The sequence below is a fragment of the Vombatus ursinus genome, unplaced genomic scaffold (genome assembly GCF_900497805.2).
Source record: "Vombatus ursinus unplaced genomic scaffold, bare-nosed wombat genome assembly UNPS02014807.1, whole genome shotgun sequence".
NCBI lineage: Eukaryota > Metazoa > Chordata > Mammalia > Diprotodontia > Vombatidae > Vombatus > Vombatus ursinus.
The window spans coordinates 23,898,304-23,920,781 of NW_020954585.1; the positions used below are offsets into that span (position 1 = coordinate 23,898,304).

Below are 22,478 nucleotides of genomic sequence, written 5' to 3' on the forward strand. Positions count from 1 at the left end.
AAAAGAGCTCTGAGCTTCCCCATCTCCTAAAGAACAGCGCAGGGAGCCAGGACCTAAAGCAAAGGCCATTCTTAAGGCTGAGACTTCCTGCTGGGTGACAGCATGGAAACCAGGCCAAGGCCAGCATATCAAAGAGACTGGAGATGGACCAGACAGAAGACAGTGACATCAGGGATTGAAGCCTGAAGTTTGGACCTCTGGGCAGGTGATAGCACAAGGAAACAAGCAGAGCTCAGCATACCTGGAGGCCTATGGATCCCTTGAAGGCCCAGCCTGAAAGCAGCATGGTCCAAAGTCAAGCCATAAACCTCTAGTAAGCAAATCTCATCTTTTACAGGGAGGTTTTCCTGATCCCCTTAATTCTAGTGCCTTCCATCTATTGATTATTTTCAATTTATATTATCTGTAGTTTTACCTCAAGTAGACAGTGAGCTCCTCAAAAGTGGAAACTGTTTTTTGTCTTTCTTTGTATTCCCCAAGCTCAGTGCTTGGCATAGGGGCTTAATAAATGTTTATTGACTGACTGAAATGAACAGGTCCAGAAGGACCATTATTGGGAGACACACTAGAACAGAGAAGTTGTAAAATTAAGTATAATTCTATACAGGGAAAAAATATGGATTTTCAGTAGAAAAAGCATTCCTGTTGAGAAAATAAGAGCTGGGTGGAATCTTTGAAACAAACACAGCAGACAAGGGAGCCTAGAAAAGTAACTATTCGAGTGATCTGAAGGGGGCTAAATGATGATAAGAGATTATGTCCGACCAGAAGGAAAGAGACCACTGTCCCTTCAAAATCCCACTGTTTTCAAGAGTCAAAGAGACAGTAAAGAAAGACAAAGTTAGGGCCTTGGTGCAGTTGTGTGCTGATTTGTTTGATTTAAGAGTTAAAAAAAGGGAGGGGAAAGGAATATGCTAGGGAAGAAATAATGAAGAAGGAATTTACTATTTCATTGGACACAGGCCTTGAAAAGTTAAACTTTAATACAAAGCAATAACATGTCAGGAAGCATAATCAGGAAGAGTTCCCATATTAAAGCATTACTTTTGGGAGGGGGAAGGGGTCCAAGGCTACAATCCATTTTCCTCAATTGATCCCAAGGCCTGGGGAAGGAATGGGGGGCAATTAATTGGAGAATACCTTTCTGCTTTGAGTTTTGTTTCCACATCTCAGGGGTGGGTTTTCCCTTAGCCATCTATACTTTGTTACCCTAATAAACATAACCTACATTTGTTGGCACTGGGTGCCTTCCGTCTTTATATCACAGGCTTTTCCCACACCAGCCTGAACTCTTCCTTGTAAAAGAGAAAAACAGTAACATGAAAACATCAAGTCCAGAGATCATGACTGAGAAGGTATAGAATATTCAGTGTACTCTCTACTTCTCTACCATGAGGAAAAAAAAGTATGCTTCGTTATCTTATCTCTGGAATCTCCACTGGTTTTTCCATTACTCAGACTTCAGCTTCAACTTTCATGTACATTGGATAGCCAAGGATCTCTTGGGTCTGCTCATTTCATTCTGCATCAGTTCTTACAAATCTTCCTACTTTTCTCTGATTTGCTCGTTCTTGCTGCACAATAATATTCCATTACATTCCTTTCAGTTTTTCCTGACATCTCCAAGTCTATGGGTACTCAAATTTGTTTCCAGTTCTTTGTTACCACAGACTGTTGCTGTGGATATTTTGGCATATACCAGACCTTTATTTGTGTCTTTGGCTTCTTAGGGGCATATGTTCAACAGTGGGATTGATAAGCCCAAGGATATGGACAGTTTAGTCACTTTTCTTGGGAAATTTCATACTGAAATCCAGAATGACTGAATCACTTCACAACTCCAACAGTACATCCATGTACTAATTTTTTATGGTCCTTCCAACACTGACTTTTCCCATATTTTATCTCTATCAACCTGCATGGAGTTAGACAAGGCTTCATACTTGTTTAAATTATTTTTTATCTTACTATTTAGTAACTCAGAACATGTTTTCATGTGGTCATTTGTAGTTTGCAAATTTTTTGAAAACTGTTCACATCCTTTAATTAGTTTTCTGTTGGGAAATGGCTCCCTTGGTACGTCAATAGCCTATATATACTGGACAGCAGACTTTCATTAGTGATATTTTATGCAAGTATTTTCCTTACCCTGGTTTTTTTTTTGTTATATCTTCATTGGTTTTATTTATACAAAAGCTTATTAACTATATGGAGCAAAAATGTTGTCTTTCATGATTATGATTTATATCTTTTATGATCTCATCTATCCCTTGTTCGGGTAAAAGATTACAGCCAAACCTTCTCACTACCTCGCCATATCAGTTGTGAAAGATACCTGATCTGGTTGTCATTAACTTTTTTTATAGCTTAACCTTTTATATTCAGGTTGGGTATCCATTTTGAGCTTATTGTGGTATATGTGTAAGACATTGGTCTGAGCCTGATAAACTACTTTCCATTTTTCCCTAACAGTTCTTGTTAAAAACGAAGTTTATATTCTTGGATTTATCAAACACCGGATTATCATTTTCAACTGCTTCTTTTGGTCACTTCTCTAGTTTGTTCCACTGATCTACTTTTGGGTTTAGCACCAAATAATCTAATTTAATTTTATTATTTTCATTTTCAGTTCCAAATTCTCTCCCTCTCTCCACCTCCTCTCTTACCTATTTGGAAGGCAAGACATATAATACCCATTATACATATGAATTCATGCAAAATATATTTCCACATTAGCTATGTTACAAAAAAAAAGAGCAGTCACAATCAAGTGGAAAAAATGCTTTGATCCGCATTCAGAGTTTACCAGTTCTCTCTCTGGAAGTCAACAGCATTTTTCACATGGGTCCTTTGGAACTGTCATAGTACCAAAATATTTTAGTGACTAGTGTGTGCTGCATGGACTGCTTTTATGAGACTCAGGCCCTGGCCAACCAAGCTCAAGGACTCAGTCAGAGGCAATTAAGAAGAGATGGAGGCCATAACTTAGACTTCAACAGGATTGTTTTCTGACTAACAACTGAATATAGTATAATAAATGATAAAATCATCTCAGCCTCAGCCGCGTGATGAGCAAGGGGGAAGCCCAGTTTGCATAACTGTGAAGAGGGGTTCCAAGTTCCTCATTGCCACCTGATGTGGCCAAGCAGTTACTTCAGGATTACAACGTGGAAGTATCCTGACCTCCATGACCCAGTTGACTTGAGAGCAAAGGTAAGAGAATCATCAAAGGCTCCTCTGAACACCAGAAAGTGCCAAGAAAAGCTAAAGGGAGGGGCAAGAGATAACTCCCCCAGACTGGTATGCCTGAGACTATATAAAGATCCTTTGACATGGGAAAAAACTCTCAGTAGTCAGATGGCCCTTTGGGCCTGGTGGGATGGCAAGGCTTCTGTAGCAGGGGCACCCATGTCACCCACCCTGAGGTTAGATTCCTTTCCAAGTGCTATTGATTTTCCCCCTTACCTTGGGTCAACCTGTGGGGTTGTTTGCCCACACCGGGTTCCAGCCAAGCCAAGCAATTGAAGACAAAACAAAATCTGTCAATGGGTAAAGGTAACTCTTGGGCAAGAGGTTAATGCCAGACCTTCTCTCCACCTCACCACACTCACTACCCACTCAGGTGTGAATGGGACAATTCTTTATTCTTGTGGTTGCTGAGCTCTGTGTCTCAGACTCGTATTGGAAATAGTTCAAGGTCACCACTGCTTCTCTCTAGCTCAAATCCCACAAGTTCTGGACCCAAGCAGGTAATAACCTCAATTTTTAAACTCCTATTGCAATTGTCCCTTGTTTTCTGCAAACCCAGTTGAAAATCTAGATATGTTGATAAGAATATAAATTAGGGAGTGATAATAATCTCATGGGGCAAGTAGACAGAGGGCCAAGACTGGAGTTAGGAAGACTCATCTTCCTGAGTTCCAATGCAGCCTTAGACACTTACCAGCTGTGTGACTCTGGGCAAGTCACTTAACCTTGTTTACCTCCATTTTCTCATCTGTAAAATGGGCTGGAGAAGGAAATGGCAAATCACTCCTGTATCTCTGCCAAGAAAACCCCAAATGGGGTCATGAAGAGTTGGACTGAATCTATCAAATTATTCTTCTTATCAATGGATTTCTAGAATCACACGATGTTAAATCTAGAAGGACCTGAGAGATCTTCTAATCTACCCCTCTTACTGCCAAGATGATGGAATAGACCCAGAGAAGGATAGTGCCTTACTTAAGGTCATCCTTTCAAGGGATCACACTATCAATCAATCAACAAGCATTTATGTGAGAGTTACAATATGTACATATATAAATATACAAAGAATAAAATCTGTTGTTCAGTTATTTTCAGCTGTGTCCAACTCTTTGTGACCCCATTTGGAGTTTTCTTTTCTTTTTTTTTTTAATTAATTTATTTTTTAGTTTTCAACAATCACTTCCACGAGTTTTTGAGTTTTAAATTTTCTCCCCCTTCCTCCCCAAGACGGTATGCAATCTGATATTAAAGATATTTTCACACTAGTCATGTTGTAAAGAAGAATTAGAACCAATAGGAGGAACTACAAGAAAGAAACAAACCAAAACAGAAGAAAAAAAAAAAGAGCAAATAATATGCTTCGATCTGCATTCAAACCCCATAATTCTTTCTCTTGATGTGGATAGCATTTTCCATCATGAGACTTTTAGAGATATCTTAGGTCCTTGAATTGCTGAGAAGAGCTAAGTCTATCAAAGTTAGTCATCACACAACATGGGTGTTACTGTATACAATGTTCTCCTGGTTCTGCTCACTTCACTCAGCATCAGTCCATATAAGTCTTTCCAGGTTTTTCTGAAATCCGTTTGCTCATCATTTCTTATAGCACAATAGTATTCCATTACATTTATATGCCACAACTTGTTCAGCCATTCCCCAATTGATGGGCATCCCTCAATTTCCAATTCTTGGCCACAACAAAAAGAGCAGCTATAAATATTCTTGTACATGTGGGTCCTTTTCCCATTTGCATGATCTCTTTGGGATACAGACCTAGAAGTGCTATTGCTAGGTCAAAGGGTATGCACATTTTTATACCCCTTTGTGCATAGTTCCAAATTGCTCTCCAAAATGGTTGGATCAATTCACAACTCCACCAGCAATGCATTAGTGTTCCAATTTTCCCACATCTTCTCCAACATTTTTCATTTTCTTTTTTTGTCATGTTAGCCAATCTGATAGGTGTGGTGTGATACCTCAGGGTCGCTTTGATTTGCATTTCTCTAATCAATAGTAATTTAGAGCATTTTTTCATATGATTACAGATAGCTTTCATTTCTTCATCTGAAAACTGCCTGTTTCCTTTGACCATTTATCAATTGGGGAATGACTTGTATTCTTATAAATTTGATTTAGTTCTCTCTGTATTTTAGAAATGAGGCCCTTATCAGAGACACTGGTCGTAAAAATTCTTTCCCAGTTTTCTGCCTCTCTCTTAATCTTGGTTGCATTGGCTTTGTTTGTGCAAAAACTTTTCAATTTAATGTAATCATCCATTTTGCATTTCATAATGTTCTCTAACTCTTGTTTGGTCACAAATTCTTCTGTTCATAATTCATAATTCATAAATCTGACAGGTAAACTATTCCTTGCTCTCCCATTCTGCTTATAGTATCAGCCTTTATATCTAAATCACGTAATCATTTTGACTTTATTTTGGTATATGGTGTAAGATTTTGGTCTATACCTAATTTCTGCCATGCTCTTTTCCATTTTTCCCAGGAATTTTTGCAAATAGTGAGTTCTTATCCCAGAAGCGGGGATTTTTGGGTTTATCAAACAGTGGATTACTACAGTCATTGACTACTGTGGAGTTTTCTTGGCAAAAATACTGGAGTGGTGTGCCATTTCCTTCTCCAGGTTCTCTTAAAGATGAGGAAAATGAGGCTAACAAGGTTAAGTAATTTGTCCAGAATCATGGAGCTAATAAGTGTCTGAGGCCAGATTTGAACTTAGGAAGATGAGTCTTCCTGATTTCAGGGCTGGTGCTCTATCCACTGTGCCACACCCCCAAAAAAGAATTTAAAAAAAAAACAACAAGGTAATTAAAGGAAGGCAAGTCTTCATTTAGAAGGTGGTACCTGAGGTGTATCTTGAAGAAAGAAACAGGACATTTCAAGAATAGAGGATGGCCAGTGAAAAGGCTCAGGGGATGGAGTGCCATGTGAGCAAGAGAAAGAAGGCTAGTTTGGCAGGACCATAGAGTGTAGGAAGGAGAGTGATGGACTGTAAAGATAAGTTGGAGCCAGCCTGTAAAGGCTTTTAAAAGCCAAAAGGAGGAGTTCACATTATATCCTCAAGGCAATGGGGAGCCCCTGGAGTTTACTGAGTAGAGGAATGACATGGTTGAGATTTGTGCTTAAGGACAATCACTTTGACAACTGTGTGGAGAGAGAGGAGAGACTTAATTTTAATAATAGCTAGTATTTATACAGCACTTCAAAGTTTGCAAAATGCTTTATAAATACTAACTTATTTAATCCACACCAGAACTTTGGGAGGAAGGTGCTATTATTATCCCTATTTTAAGGGAGGCAAGAGAGTTTAAGTGACTTGTCTAGGGTCACACAGCTAGTAATCTAAACTCAGGTCTTCCTGAATCCAGGTCCAGGTCCAGGTCCTCTGTCCAGGACACCCAATTAGGGAGTCATTCCAATAGCCCAGGAAATCAGGGATATGATGATGAATGTTATACATGACACATTTTTTAGTTTAATCTGCATTATTAATGTTTTCTCCACCACTTTCTTCAGTCTAGACAGTTGTCAAAACAATCATGCCCTGATTTATAGCATTTACTTATATTCATTATATTTATATGCATGTTATTTATTATACTTATTGTTTGTACAATAGGAAGAATGCCCTGGTTTTTCATTTATTATGTTTATATAATTTATTCATATTTATTATATTTCTATGCATATTGTTTATTGTGTTTATAGAATTTACTTATTTATATATCATTTATTATATTTATAGGATTTACTTATATTTATTATTATATTTACAGCATTTACTTATTTATTTATAGCATCCTAAACTGTAAATGCTCACACTGAAAATTTACCAGTCAGTCAGCTCTCACCAGCCATCAGAGCTGGCTCTTGCACAGCACTGGATGGGGGCCTAAAATAAGATATTGGCTGCATGACTAAAGAGAAGTGGATATATCTGAGACATGTCATAAAGGTAGAAAAGTCAAGATCCAGCAACTGCTAGGATATGTGGGGTGAATGAGATTGAGACATTGAGGATAATACTACAGTTGTGAATCTGGGGGATTAGAAGAATGGTGGTACCTTTGACAGAAATAGCGAATTTTGGGGAGAAAGATAATGATTTGTTTTGAACAGGCTGAACTGAACATGTCTCCAGAATATCCAAAGAGAAATGTCCCATAAGTGATGTAGGACTGAAGCTCACCAGAGACTAGGCCTGGATATAGGAACTGGGAGTCACCAGTATGGAGGTAATAGAACCCATGAGGTCACTGAGAAACCTTGGTGTAGAGAACCTCTAGAACTCAAGGCTCTTCACTTTTTTTTTTCCCTTTTCTTCCTCATTTTCTTGTATCAAACTATCTCACCTAGAATTCCTTCAAATACCAAGTGTTCTCTGTACATTTAAGAAAGCCTGATTTATAAAAGTTCCATTTATATCTTATCTAGTCAATGAAACATGAAGACATCACCCACCCAACTGATAGGAGCCTGTTTCCAAGTCACACCCACCTCTCCTCCATTCTGTTTACCCAGGGCTTAGAAAGTGGGCCCTTCCCGGGAACTTGTCACTTGCCTCAGACTATTCTGTTCCCTATTCTCCAAGACCAAGCTTCTTAAGGAGTTATCCTTCTCTAGCCTCTCCTCCTCTCCACCCACTCATACCTCAGCCCCTGGGCAATCTGGCTTCATTCCAGTCATTGGCTGAAGCAACTCCCTCCAAGGTTATCCAACAACCTCCTTATCCATAAATCCAAAGGTATTTACCCCCCTCCTAATCAATCCTAGACCAGGGTAGATCACTGCCTCCTTTTAAATGTCCTCTCCTCCCACTCAGATTCCAGAGAAGCTGGGTTCTCCTGGTTCTTCCCAAACAAACCTCCCTACCCGTTCCTTAGAACCTTTTGCCAGCTCCTCCTTAAATGTCCTCAACCCTCAGCCCTTCCCTCTCCAGACTCTCTCCCTAGATGCTTTCATCCACTCCATGGTTTCAACTTTAAACTCTATGCAGATGACTCTCACATCAATCAGTCAAGTAAGCAAGGAATACAAAAATATTACACACTTACTGTGTCACTGACGTTCTAGCGCAATTACCTGAGCCTCAACATGTCCCAAACTGAACTCATCCTTCTCTTCCAACCATTCTAGTCCTGTTGATGGCATCACCCTCCTGCCACCTGGGCTCATAACTCCAGAGCCATATTAAACTCTTCTCTTCCCTCACTCTCCTACCTTTTGGGGTAGCAGGTAAAGCACCGTATTTGGAGTCAAGAATATTGGGTTGAAATCCTGGCTCTGATAACTTACTAAAAGTGTGACCTCCAGCAAGTCATGAGGCCTCTGGACCTCAGTTTCCTCCTTTGTAAAATATGGGGCTCAGATCCCTAGGATTCAGTTGCCAATCCATTTTGCCTTCTAGAAACCTCTCTCACCATCTGTCTCCATCTCTCCTATACCACAACCACCACCCCAGGCCTAACTGTCACCTCTTCTCACCTAGATTACCGTGACAGCCTCTCAGTTACTCCTATTTTCAGCCTATCCCCTCTCCAAACTATCCTTCACACCAGTGCTATCATATTCTTGGGGCATCTAGGTGGTACAGTGGATACAGCACTGGTCTCGGAATCAGGAAGATTCATCTTCCCAAGTTCAAATCCAGCCTCAGACACTTACTAGTGTTGTGAGCATGGCAAGTCATTTAATCCTGTTTGCCTCAGTTTCCTCATCTGTAAAATGAGCTGGAGAATAAAATGGCAAACAGTGCAGGATCTTTGTCAAGAAAACCCCAATGACATCAAGGAGTTGAAAACAACACTTTCCCACCATGATTATATTACACCTCTACTCAAAAATCTTCACTGCCTCCCCAAGCCTGTCAGATCCATTAGAAACTCTTGACCCTGACATAGAAGGCCCCAGACAGTCTGGATCCAACCTATCTTTTCCAGCCTCAACTCATATAATTCCTATTAATGTGCTCCAGGTTCTTAAAAAGCCAATATATTTTCTATGGCACAGTAGGTCCAGAGCATCGAGCCTAGAGTCAAGAAGACCTGAGTTCAAATGTGGCCTCTGATACTTACTAGATGTATGACCCTGGGCAAATCACTTAATCTCTGTCTGCCCCAAGTTTCCTCATCCATAAAAATAACACCTACCTCCCAGAGTTGTTGTGAGGATTAAATGAGATACTATTTATAAAGCACTTAGCACAACGCTAGTCACGTATTAGGTAATAATTAAAATTAATAAGTGCTGGTTTCCTTCTTTCTCGACCTACCCTCAATCCCCTTCTCTCAAGCTATTCCCCCTGCATGGAACAGAGGTTTTTTCAACCCCAAACTGTCAACTTAAATGCCTCTCTTCCTTTAAAGTTCAACTCAACTCTTCCAAGCAATCTTTGATGACTCCCTCCTCCAAAGTGAAAGTGACCCCCTGACTGTCCTTCAAGGACTCATAGCACTTTATCTAGACTTTTCTTGTGCACTCATCAATCAGTCCATCAATCCACAAGACTTCACTTAGCTTTTACTATGTGCCAGGCACTGTGCTTAAGGGCTTTACAAATATTCTAGAGACACAAAGGAAAGGCAAAAACAGTCTCTGTCCTCAAGAAGGTTACATTCAAATGGAGGAAACAATACGTATATAAGTATGGAGAGAGATGAGATACATATAGAGTAGATGAAGGATTAGAGGGAAGGGTACTAGGGGAGGGGCTAGGGTGACGCCTGAGCCAAGTCTTAAAGGATGCTAAGAGGTGAAGGGGGAGAGGAAGGACATTCCAGGCGTGGAGGTCAGACAGAATAAAAGCACTGAGGTGGTGGATGCAGGATCACGTGTGAGGAAGCTGGAAAATACAGCTTGTGGAGGGGAGTAATGTGAAAAATATTGGAAAGGCAGGGAGGGACCAGGTTGAGAAGAGCTTTAAATGACAACGTTTTTATTTGATCCTAGAGGTGACAGGGAGCCCCTGGGATTTAAAGAATAGAGCAGTGACATGGTCAGACCCAGGCTTTGGGAACATCACCTTGGCAACTATATGGAGCATAGACTGGAGCGGGGAAAGTTATTTAGATTGTAACATTGGATATTATTATTTGAATAACCAACGGACAGCTTGCTTGTTCCACTGGCATCCATGCAATGGCAAGAGGGTCTCTAGTATGATGGGTGGACCCACTGAGGAGTTTTCAGGTGGACACAGAACTAGAGGCACCTAAGTGGTGCAATGGATAGAATTCTGAGCCTGGAATCAGGAAAAACTGAGTTCAAATTCAGCCACAGACACTAAAAGTGTGAGCCTGGGCAAGTCATTTAACCTGTTTGTCTCAGTTTCCCCATCTGTAAAATAAGTATAATAAAAGTCCCTCCCTGGAAGTCTTGCTGTGAGGATCCAATGAGATATTAGTAAAAAGCACTTAGAACAGTGCCTGGCACATAGTAGGTGCTACATAAATACTATTATTATTATTAGCTATTATTATTATCATAACTGAATGTGGAGGCAGGGATGTCAGTACTGTCATTTATCTGTTCTAAGTATATTCCCTTTCTTGGCTATAAACTCCAAGAGAATGGGGTCCACTCTAATCTAAGAGGCAGGTGGTACAGTGGATAGACTGCTCGACCCAAGTCTGAAGGGCCTGAATTTAAATCCAGCCTCAAACACTTATCATCTGGGTAACCATGGGCAAGCCACTAAACATCTTTGCCTTGGTTTCCTCATTTGTAAAATGATGATAATAGCACCTATCTCCCTGGGTTATTATGAGGATAAAATGAGATATTTGTTTTGTTTTGTTTTTTTATTTTTTAGTTGGGCAATGGGGTTAAGTGACTTGCCTAGGGTCACACAGCTAGTAAGTGTTATGTGTCTGAGGTCGCATTTGAACTCAGGTCCTCTTGAATCCAGGGCCAGTGCTCTATCCACTGCACCACCTAGCTGCCCCATAAATGTGATAATATTTGTAAACAACTTTGCGAACCTTAACGCCTATATAAATGCTAGCTACTGTTGTTCAGATGCGTCCTATTCTTCATGACCCCACTGGGGTTTTCTTGGCAAAGATACCGGAGTAGTTTGACATTTCCTTCTCCAGTTCATTTTACAGATGAGGAAACTGAGGCAAACAGGGTTAAGTGACTTGCCAGCTAATATGTGTCTGAGGCCACATCTGAACTCAGGTCTTCCTGACTCCAGGCCTCCACCTAGAAGCTAGCTATTAATGTTTACCTAAACTCTATCTCTCTCCATCCCCTACCTACTACCACTAGTAAAATCCTCTGTACATGATATTACCCAACAAGCAGTAGGCCTTAAATAAAAAGTTTATTGTTGAATGAATTAATCTTCTGGAAAAGAACGCTATCTCTCACTAATATACCATACCCTAATCTATGCCATTCCCATTTCACTATCACTGTGATAGTGCCACTGAAGCACTCATCGGTGCCTCAGTCTCCAAATTTATGAAAGAAAAATAATCTGGCCCTGAGAGGGAAAAGGTACAGTTTCTATCAATAAAGGTTCGAGGGACAAATATTTCCCCCTCACAGCAAGGCTGTGCGCTACAGAAGGGACTGGCAGAAAGATGGACTTCCTACTGCCCACAGAAACTGTCTACTTTATAAAACAAGCATGTTAATACAGAGTAAGAGTGCTGAACTTGGAATTAGAAGACCTGAGTTTGAGAATCCCACTTGTTACATTCACTACCGTGATCCTGGTCACTCTTGTATCCTCAGTTTCTCCATGTGAGCACAATACCTGTAGTACCAACCTCACAGGATCAAACAAGACGGTTTAAGTAATGTGCTTTGCAAAGCTTAAAAGGCCTACGTGAATCTATAATTCAAGGCCAATTCCTTCTCTCGACCACAAGCTTCTCGTAAGTTCCACGTGGATGGGCCAGGGTGCCTGGGTTAGCTTTTGCTAAGAAAACCCCAACCTAGACTCTGGGATGTTTCTTGGGCGGTTTCCCAAGGGCAGAGTTGTAGGGCGTCTGTGCACAGCCTTAAGCCTTCAGCCCACACCCCTCCGGTCCCGTCTCCTCCTCTCTTCTCCCCCTCCATCCCCCACCTTTCCCCTTCCTCCCCCCTCCCGAAAGCTGCCAGCAGAGCTCAGTGAACCCCGGCGGGCCGAGGGAATGACCGATAGTAACCTCCCTTGCTGACGCTGACGTCACGAGCTCCAGGCCCTCGAGGGGGCGGGGCTCGGGGCTGCACAATTTAGTAGCCCCTTGCGCTCCAGCGGCCCGAAGAGGCGTGACCGCTTCTCGGGGGAAGTGATGAGTCCCCGAGTCTGCACAGCTGCTCGGAAAGGGGTCGGCGGAGGGGGGTGAGAGGGGCAGAGTGTGAGTCTCCAAATGTGCCCCCAGACGGCGAGTCCCCAACTGTGCGCGCATCCCGGGGACTCGGTGCCCGCGGACCTGCACAAATACACGCAAACACTCTCCACAGCCAAGCACGGAGTCCCAAGCCACAGACACGCGCAGAAGCACGAATACACACACAGCCTCGACGCCGGGGAACAGTCAAGACCGGCTGAGGATTCTGGAGGGCTGCCTCTGGTCCCGGAGGGGAAAGAGGGGTGCAGACAGCCCCGTCCCCCTCCTCACCACACTCCCGGCTGTGCATCCTCTCCCGGCCGGGCTCCCACGCGCCCAGTTCCAAGGAAAGGCTCCCCAGCAACCCCACTCCTCCCTCCCCGGGACCCACCTTCGATGTCGCTGAGCAGAGCCGAGTCGATGTCACTGGACTCGCCCAGGCCCAAGGAGGGATCCAAGGCCGTCTCATCGAAGGACAGGCCATTCATCTTGGCGGCCGGAGGGAGCCCGTAGCTCCGCCGCCCCCGCCTCCTGCCCCGCCGGACCCCGGACGCCTGCTCCGGGCTGGGTGGCGTTTCTCTTCCCACACCGCGCCTCTCCCAGTGCCTTCCCTTAGCTCTGCTCCATGGACCGTGCTCTTCTCGGAGGAGAAACCGTGCACGCCCCTAACTCTGCCCGGGCCGTCGGCGTCCAGTGGCCTCGCCCAGTTCCTGAAACAAAGTTAGTGCCAGGGTCACCACCCGCCCGCCCCCAGCGCCATGCCCGCCAAAAGTTGGTCGCTTAACTGCCCCGTGGAGGGGGAAGGGAGGGAGAGGGCGCGGGGCGGGGCATCGGCGCCGGGTGTCTCCACCCCCCCCCATCCTGCCCCCCCCCCCCCCCCACCCCCGCCCTCCAGTTTGAGTGACAGCCCCATCCCGAACTCGGAGCCTCTGGGGACGCTCCGAAGCCGAGGAAGCGGTAGAGGAACTGGGCTACCTAAGGCCTGGGCAGCGCGAGTCCGCTGCTGGGGACCACGTGGAGCCGGGAGGCCGGACCTGGAGGGGAGCGTGGGGATAGCATTTGTGGCGCTGGGTGGGGGGCTCTCTGGGCTGCGACCAGGTGTAGGGCGCACGGAGCTTCGCCAAGTGCGTGGCGGCTCAGCACGGTTCCGGGCCCAAGTCAGCTGGAGGATTTGAGGGGTCCCTGCACTCGCGGGGCAACTCGCCTAGCTGACACCCTCCCTAGACCCCTCCCTCTCAATGAAGCACCGGCGCACAGCCCCCAGCTTCCCAATTTGTGGAGATCCCAGGCTGACTGTGACTACCCTGTGTTTGAGCTTCCTAGATGCTTAGTTCCCTCCTCCTTCATACTCCTCAGATGGGAAGATTCCTAGTCGAACCTGGGACCAGATCAGCCAGCCTTCCCCACGCCAGTCCAGGTGGGGCAGGTCACCTGGACTGACCTGATGCCATCTAGACTGGCAGATAAAGCCCCTGTCCATGTCCCTGCCCCACCTTCACTGACAGCCCCTACCTTTAACTCGAGGTAGAGCTTGAGACCTTGTCAAAGTGTGGTCCGAGGACAACTGGGGGTCCCCAGGTCAAAGCCATTTTCACAATCATACTGAGAAGTTATTTGTCTATTAAAACGTATCTGCCTTTTCCAACTATTTATCTGTGTGAGGCTGGATTTTCTTCATATATGAAGAGCAAACCAAAGTGCCTTATTCATGCCAAAGCAGATATGAGAATCCAGCTGTCTTCTGTTTAAACCAGAAGTTAAAGAGATATGCAAAAATATGTAAAATAATTCCAGTCTTCTCACAGAATTTTTTTGTTTTGGAAAATATAGTTATTTTTCATAAAACAAACGTTATTTATGTTAACATTTCAGGGGCCTATTATTAATTTTAATTAAGAAACATTTAAATTTTCTCAGCTTTAATTCCTAGTACAGTAACTATCAAAAGATAGAACTCACATAAACAAAAGTTCTTTGGGGTCTTCAGTAATTTTAAGAATGTCAAAAAAGACCAAAAAAAGAACAGCTGCTATAATTCAACCTCCTCATGGGTAAACTGAGACCCAGGGAGGGAAGTGACCACAGATGAGGAGGGCAGGAGAGCAGGTGGGGTGGGAGATTAGGTTGTGTTCTTAATGGTCCTGGAATTAGAGGCCCAGGGCCTGGGCTTGAAATCTAACTCTGCCACCTATTTGACCTTAGGTAAATCTCTTCACTCTGGGTCTTAGGTGCTTCATCTGTAAAACTAAAGAGTTGGCCGGGTTTGTGGCTCATGCCTCTAGTCCCTACTAGGAAGGCTCAGGTTGGAGAATCACATGAGTTTGGGAGTTCTGAGCCGCAGTAGGTCTAAAGCTTATTATTGGGGTGTTCCAATTAGTACATCTAGCAAAGATGGTTAAATCCAAGGGAAGGGTGAGTGGCATCAGGCCACCTAAAGAGGGTCCAACAGAAAGTTGGGCCAAGGTTCCCTGCGGTTCAGAAGCCTGGGTGAGAGATAGGGAAACATAGTCTCAAAAAAGAAAAAAACAATGAGTTGGTGCCATCTTTATTTCAGCTATAAAAGTCTCTTCATCTCTAAGCTGCTGTTTCTATAGCTGCTGCCCATGCCTAGAACCCTCTTCCTCCTCCATTCCACCAGCTAACCTCCCTGGCTTTCTTTGAGTCTCAACTGAAATCTTTTACTGGAAGCTTTTATATCTTTTACTGGAAGCTTTCTCCGATTCCTTTTAATTCTAGTGCCATGTTTCTGTTAATTATTTCCTATTTATCCTGGATAAAGCTTGTTTTGTAGATATTTGTTTGCATATTGCCTCTCCCAGTAGACTGTAAGCTCCTTGAGGTGAGAGACTATCTTTTACTTCTTTGTGTATCCCCATAGATTAGCACAGTTCTTGGCACATGATGGGCGTTTGATAAATGTTTAATGATTGATATTGGTTCCCTCTGTGATACAGTTTAGCATTTGATTTTTATCAAATTTTGATAAAAAATTTGCTTTTTGTATTCCTTTTCACATTTTTATTGTTTTATTCTTCCACTAAGATCTCATTTTGGTGTGGCAATGATTCTGGGTTCTAGGTGCCACAGAAGAACAAGCAAGTTCTAGTAGTTACTATCAAATTAGGCCTTGGTGATAGGGGATCCACAGACCAGCCTAGCTAAATTTGGAGAGGGTCAACACCAGAAGGTTGGCCACCAAGTGAAGGATTTTTTTTTTTCTTCTGCATCTAATGAAAGGTGTAGAGGGATTACAAAATCTGCCTCTGGTTTCGTGTAGTGGAGTCTGTGCTGCACGCAAAGGAAATCATAGATCTTCTCAAGTATTGATAAAGTATCATTTTACTGGGTGTATGTCTTCTTAACTGATCTGTAAGTTTCTTGAGGGCAGGGATTTTATCTTCTGTTTCATTTTTATCGCCATTTCATTTCTATCCCCCTAGAAAACAGTGCAGGATGTACTGAATACAGTCACCCAATAAATACTTTGTTGATGTTTGGATTGTGGTAAATGGAATCAAGCTCTGGCCTCCCTTATTTCAGGATCTAGAGTTAGGTTGATAATCAGTAGTTACTGGGTGGCAAGTCCTGAAGCATTTATCTGCATGGCTTCAACCCTGTAGAAAAAAAATCTTCAATGATTTAATTGAAAAGCTTGAGCCCTGGAGATGGGTGAGTTCTTTTTACTCACTTCACTCGCAGTCGGGGGAAAGGGTAGATCTGGAAGAGTTGAAAGGCATAATCCATAATCTGGTTTTCATCAAACAAGCAGTTATCAGTACACATTGCATTTTTTATCCCTTTTGGGCCAAAGGAAGGAGGTATACATCAGTGGTGGCCCAAGCTCCCATCTGGTTCACAGATTGCTATACAGTAATACATAAATTTATTGTTTCAGAGCACCTTCATTCAATATCTATTATCTCTTGTCCTCACTGAAACCTTCTGAGAGAGGGAGTATTGTTTCCATTTATTTGACAAAGGAACCAAAGCAGGGAGAGGGTCTCAGGAAGTCACTACAGAACCCAGGTCTACTGACACTCACACTGTGCTTAGTCTTTTAAAATTTATTTTATTTTATTTTTTTCTCAATTACATGTAAGTAAAAATTTTCAACATTTGTTTTTTTTTATTTTGAGTTTCAAATTCTCTCCCTCCCTCCTTGAGAAGGCAAGCAATTTGATATAGATTATATATGTGTAGTCATGTAAAACATTTCCATGTTAACCATGTTGCAAAAGAAAACACAGATCAAAAAACCAAGAATAACAAAGAAAGAAAGAAAAAAAAAGCCCACTTCAATCTGTATTCATATGCCATCAGTTCCTTTGCTGGAAGTGGGTACCATTTTACATCATAAATCCTTCAGAATTGTTTCGGATTATTGTGTTGCTGAGAATAGCTGTTGTTCACAGTTGGGGAATGGCTGAACAAGTTGTGGTATATGATTGTGATGGATTGTGTTGTTCAGTTGCTTCAACTGTGTCTGACTGACCCCATATGGGGTTTTCTTAACAAATATACCAGCATGGTTTGCCATTTCCTTCTCCAACTTATTTTATAAATGAGGAAGCTGGGGTAAACAGCATGACACAAACTTGCCCACAATCACCCAGGTAGTAAGTATTTGAATTCTAGTCTTCCTGACTGCAGGCCTGTTGTTCTATCCTCTTTGCCACCTAGCTGTCCTTGTGATGAAATACTATTGTGCTATAAGAAATGATAGAGGGGCAGCTAGGTGGCACAGTGGATAGAGCACTGGCCCTGGAGTCAGGAAGACCTGAATTCAAATCTGGCCTCAGACATTTGACACTTACTAGCTGTGTGATCCTGGGCAAGTCACTTAACCTGGATTGCCTTACAAAAAAAAAAAAAGAAAGAAAGAAAGAAAGAAAAAGAAAAGAAACAAAATGATGAGCAGGATGCTTTCAGAAAACCTGGGAAGACTTACATGAACTGATCCAAAGTGAAATGAGTAGAACCTGTGCTTGTTCTTAAAGACAAATTGCCTCTCTCAAGCTTATTGAAAAAAAAATAGGAATTGCCTCTTAGAGAAGGGAACATGGAGCACGTATTTGAAAACATGTAGTCACATGCTTACTTGTTACAAGGATTATGTTTTCCTTTTTGGGGGGGGGATTTAGGTAGGGGGAAAGGGATCTGGTAATAATATTCCTAAAAAAGAAAAGAAAGAGGATCATTGAAGCATTTTTTAAAATGCACAGAAAAGAATAGAAGGAAGTTCAGAAGGAAGCACAGATAAGAAGGACAGCTTTGAAAATAACGTGTTGAATTTAGTATATATATTTTTAAAAGAGCAGGCTGTATGTAATAGATTCTTGTATTTACGTGTATTCTGTTCCTGTTCTACTTTGTATATGAAAATGTTTTTTTTTTAGTGTTTGTTACAGAAAAAAATTAAAGCCGATAATATACAGTCACCCTTTTACCTCCCAAAAGACACTTAAATGCCCAAAATGCTGGTTCGTATCCCTCTGTGCTGTTAGCATGTATTCCCTTGGTTCTGAGATGTTGTTGATCTTAGAGCCAAATTCCAAATAGATTCTGTCTTGGCTGCCAGTTCAAAAGGGCTATGACAGTAATCCCATCTGACCAGCTATTGCAAAGTATTCCCTCCCTGAAAATCAGAGTAGAACACCATATGGATATGGCAATGGTGATAACAAAATAAATATATAACATTAAACCAGTCATTTCATCCAGATGGGCAAGTGATGCTGAGTGTTTAGTTGTGAAGAAAACTTGGATTTTGAATAGAATCTTAATACTGAAAGGAATTTTAGCTAACATCCAGTCCAATGGGCTCATTAGTGACCATGGGAGGTTCAGAAAAGTGAAACAACAGCAATGAGAGCAACAACTGGGATTTGCCAGTTGAGATAGAAGGCATATCTTCAGGGTGCTATACACTTAGAAGAGAGGTTAGTCAGAGAATTTCTTTGTGTATTCCTGGAGATACCAGCCATGTCAGGGTTAAGATAACTATGAAAAGAGCTGTTTCTAAGGGAGGTCAAGGCAATGGTCACGAAGGGCCCACTGTCTCGCTTTGGCATTGAATCCCCAGTGCCTAGCACAGGTCTTGGTACATTGCAGGCTCTTAATAAATGCTTATTGATTGAGCTATGGACCCTGCTACTCCAGAGATGTGAGGATCTGAGAGGAAACCAGCAGGGGCCTGGGAGAGACAGTACAGTGAACAGGCAAGAAAGGACAGTTGAGGGGCAGCTAGGTGGCACAGTGGATATAACTCCAGCCTTGGAGTCAGGAGGACCTGAGTTCAAATCCGGCCTCAGATACTTGACACTTACTAGCTGTGTGACCCTGGGCAAGTCACTTAACCCCAACTACCTCACCAAAAAAAAAAAAAAAAAGGCAAGAAAGGACAGTTGACCCCAGTGGCTGGAGCCGAAGGAAAGGTGTTCTCAATTGTAAAGGGAGTGACAACAGGAAGAATTTAGAAGAGATGTAATGCTTTAAATCTGTGCCAAGCTAATTGAATGATGTGATTGTAATTTTGAAGTTCTGAATATGAACTATCTTCTTCAAATCCCTCCTTCTATAGGAAGTGTTATACTTTAAAATATGGGCAGCTAGGTGGCCAGGGGATAGAGTAGCAGCCTGAAGTCCCAACTGCAAATTTGACTTTAGATACTTAGTAGCTATATGACCCTGGACAAGTCACTTAACCCTGTTTGCCTCAGTTTCTTCATCTTTAAGATGAGCTGGAGAAGAAAATGGCAAACCACTACAGGAGCTCTGCCAAGAAAAACTCAAATGGGGGTCACAAAGAGTCAGACCCAATTTAAATGGCTGGACAACATAGTGTTATACTTTAAAACAGCTGATGACTGGATGTGCAGTGTTGTCAGTGAAGGAGTATCTTTGGAGAAGAAAAAAGTAGGAAGATTAAAATCTCAGAAGTATTCCTCTCTATAACTCTCCCTAGAAACAGAATAGGGAAGACCACCCGTCTTATTAAGCCAAGAGCCACCTTCCACACAGGTGTTATTTGAGGAGTGCAGGGAAGGACTTCTTCACCAATTAAATATCTCCCCCCAGTAATGCTGTGGGACTCTGAGTACAGGTATACATCAACAGGGAGACACCCTTTGAAGGAGGAGCAGAGTGAGCCTCTGGTATGTCAGACTTTTTTCAGATAGAAATAATCTGGAGGAGTTGAGCACCAGGGTGGAGCAGGAGGAGGTCCCCATTTGAGAGGGAGGAAAAGTAGCAGAAGACAAAGTTTCTCTATTTAATGGTTTGTTTTCCAGCTTTTGGGTCTTTTAGCAGCTTTCTCACCTCCCTGAGATGGCAATAGATAGTACTCTGATTTGCAGAGACTTTGAAATCCTTTAGAGAGATCCCAGCCCAGATCAGGGCTGATGTAATGTCCTATTTCCCATCCTCTGATTGAATATTTGTGAGGTTGAAGCCCTTAAAAGCCCCACCCCACCACACCATGTCCCCTAAAATCTGGGAAACATCCAAAGTACAAGGGTCTAGGGCTGCTTAGCTGGCAGAAGAGAGGAGAGAAGAGAAGAGGGGAAGGGAGGACAGGAGAGAAGAGAAGAGAGGACAGGGAAAGAAGGGAAGACAGGAGAGGAGAGGGGAGGATAGGAGAGAAGAGAAGAGAAGGGAGGACAGGAAGAGAAGGGAGGACAGGAGAGAAGAGATGGGAGGACAGGGAGAGAAGAGAAGGGAGGAGAGGGAGAGAAGGGAGGGCAGGAGAGGAGAGAAGGTTGGAGAGGAAAGGAGAAAGGGGGAGAGGAGGAGAGGAGAGAATAAGAGAGGAGAGCCCAGAAGAAGGGAGCAGAGATGAGGAGGCCCTAGCATCTAGGAGTGGGGAATGGAGACTCAGAGTAAGAAGTTCCCAACCTTCCTTAGCTGTGGGCAACCAAGGACATGTTTGGTGTTCCAGGGACCCTGCTATATAACTTTTCTCCCACGCAGGACTCAGTAAGTACCTATTCCCTCCAAGCCAGGAGTGAGCAAGAAGAAGTGAGTGCAAACCAGGGACCAGTAGAGGGGCCCCATAGCATTAAAGATATATGAGCTAGAGGTTGAGAACCACAAGGTTGCCATTTCTTTATCTGTGAAGTGGGCATAATAGGGATTTGGGAAACTAATGAGACACTAGTGCTTTGGAAATAGGGCGGGCTTTCGATGAACAAGCACTTATAAGTGCCTACGATGTGCACGACGTTGTGTTAAGGATACTGGGGAACCTTAGTTTAGAGATTCTAACCCAGGCAGACAGCATGTATATATATAAGTATACATGTAGAATATATCAATTTAATAAACATTTATTAAGCCCCTATTCTGTGCCAGGCATGGTGCTAAGAGATGGGGATACAAAAAGGAGCAAAAGGACAGTGCCTGCCCTCAAGGAACTTACAATCTAAGGGGAGAGACAACATACCAACCGAGCAAGCTATATACAGGAAAAATAGGAAATAATTAAAAGAGGGAAATCACTGGAGCTGAAGAGGTTTTTGGGGAAGGCTTCCTAGAGAAGATGGGATTTTAGTTGGGCCTTAATAAATTCAGGGTGGTTTCGGGGAGATCCGGCACTAGCTGCGGGGGGATCAGGAAAGGTTTCTTATAGAAGGGGTGCCACTGTAAATCATTGCAGTCCAAGATCAGGGGTGAGAGAGAGACTGCAATTAATTCCTGGCATGGGGGAGGGGGAAGAAACAGAGCGTAGAGTTTAAGGAACAGCAAGTAAGCTATCCATCTGGGCAAGTTAGCTTATCATGGTAAATATAGGAGTCTCACGTACTGAAGACGGGGGAAGGAGAAAGCGGTTTGTTTCAAGGAAACCTCCCACACCTAAAACCAGCCTTCCCGGACTCCCAGAGCCAGGCTCAGTCGAACCACGTGTGGCCAGGGCGGGGCTACGGCTGGACCAGCCAATGAGCGGGCGCGATCCTGGACTTTTTTTTTCCTGGCAAAGTTTGGCTCCCGAGCACTGGAGGAGGGGGGAGGAGGGAGGATCCCCGCCCGTAGAACCAGGGCGGAGCAGCCAATAGGCGTGCGGGGCCAGAGTGGAGTGATTCGGCATCACGGCTCCCGGCGTGGCGGTGACCTCATGTAATCCTCCCGGGAAGCCTGCCATTGGGTCACATGCCCCCTGCGCCCTGGAGGGGGCAGGCGCGAGGCAGCGACGGGCTCTGGTCCCGGGCCTCCGCGTGGCCCAGCGGGGGGGCGGGCGGCGCGGTGCACCTGGAGTGGGGTGGGCTGGCTCCGGGCAGTCCCCTCCCCCCGCCCGCCCCCCGGGGGTGCGGCTCCGGCCTCGCCAGGACCCTCCCCTCCCCGACCTTTCCCCTGAGAACCCTAATAATATCAATCATTACTAATAATAGCTTACATTTATATAATGCACCAACTTTTCCAAATCCCTGCGCATAACTCATTTGATCCGGGTGCTCTTATTATCCCCATTTGCCAGATGAGGATCCCCACTTTTGCTAAGTGTCTAAGGCAGGATTTGAACTCGGCTAATGTAACCTGTAAGCCTTGTACCTGATGGGGTTCCAGGACCCCTAACCTCTAGACCTCATCATATCCACTTCCCACTTAGCTGCCCACAACAGAATCAGAAAATGTTGTATGAGTTGGAGGAGCAGCCAGTCCAAACTCATCGTGTCACCTTACCCAGATGAACTGTGGCCTGGGGACTGGGGGAGGGGGGAGAAGCTGCCAAGACCCCTGTAAGCAGTGCTTGAAAGATTGGGGAACAGGGGACCTCCAGGCATGGAGAAAGATACGTGTCCTGATTGTCAAAAAGGGGGAAGAAATTAGTCTAAAATCTATAGGGCAATGAGCTTGACAGATTCCTGGGGAAGTTCTATAATAAGTCATAGAAACAGAG

The 22,478-nt window shown here is 43.6% G+C and overlaps 1 protein-coding gene across 3 annotated transcripts in view; it reads right to left on the reverse strand.

Moving 5' to 3' along the window:
• SREBF1 (sterol regulatory element binding transcription factor 1) overlaps positions 1-13,330 on the reverse strand; it is a 58,691-nt gene extending 45,361 nt beyond the window's left edge. The window contains exon 1 of one of the 3 annotated variants that reach the window (XM_027874455.1): positions 12,978-13,330. In XM_027874455.1, the coding sequence (XP_027730256.1) occupies positions 12,978-13,074 (97 nt within the window). In that variant the 5' untranslated portion in view covers positions 13,075-13,330. The remainder of the gene's footprint in view (positions 1-12,977) is intronic. The other 2 variants (XM_027874454.1, XM_027874456.1) reach the window with 2 other exon arrangements.
• Positions 13,331-22,478: the final 9,148 nt, after the last annotated feature.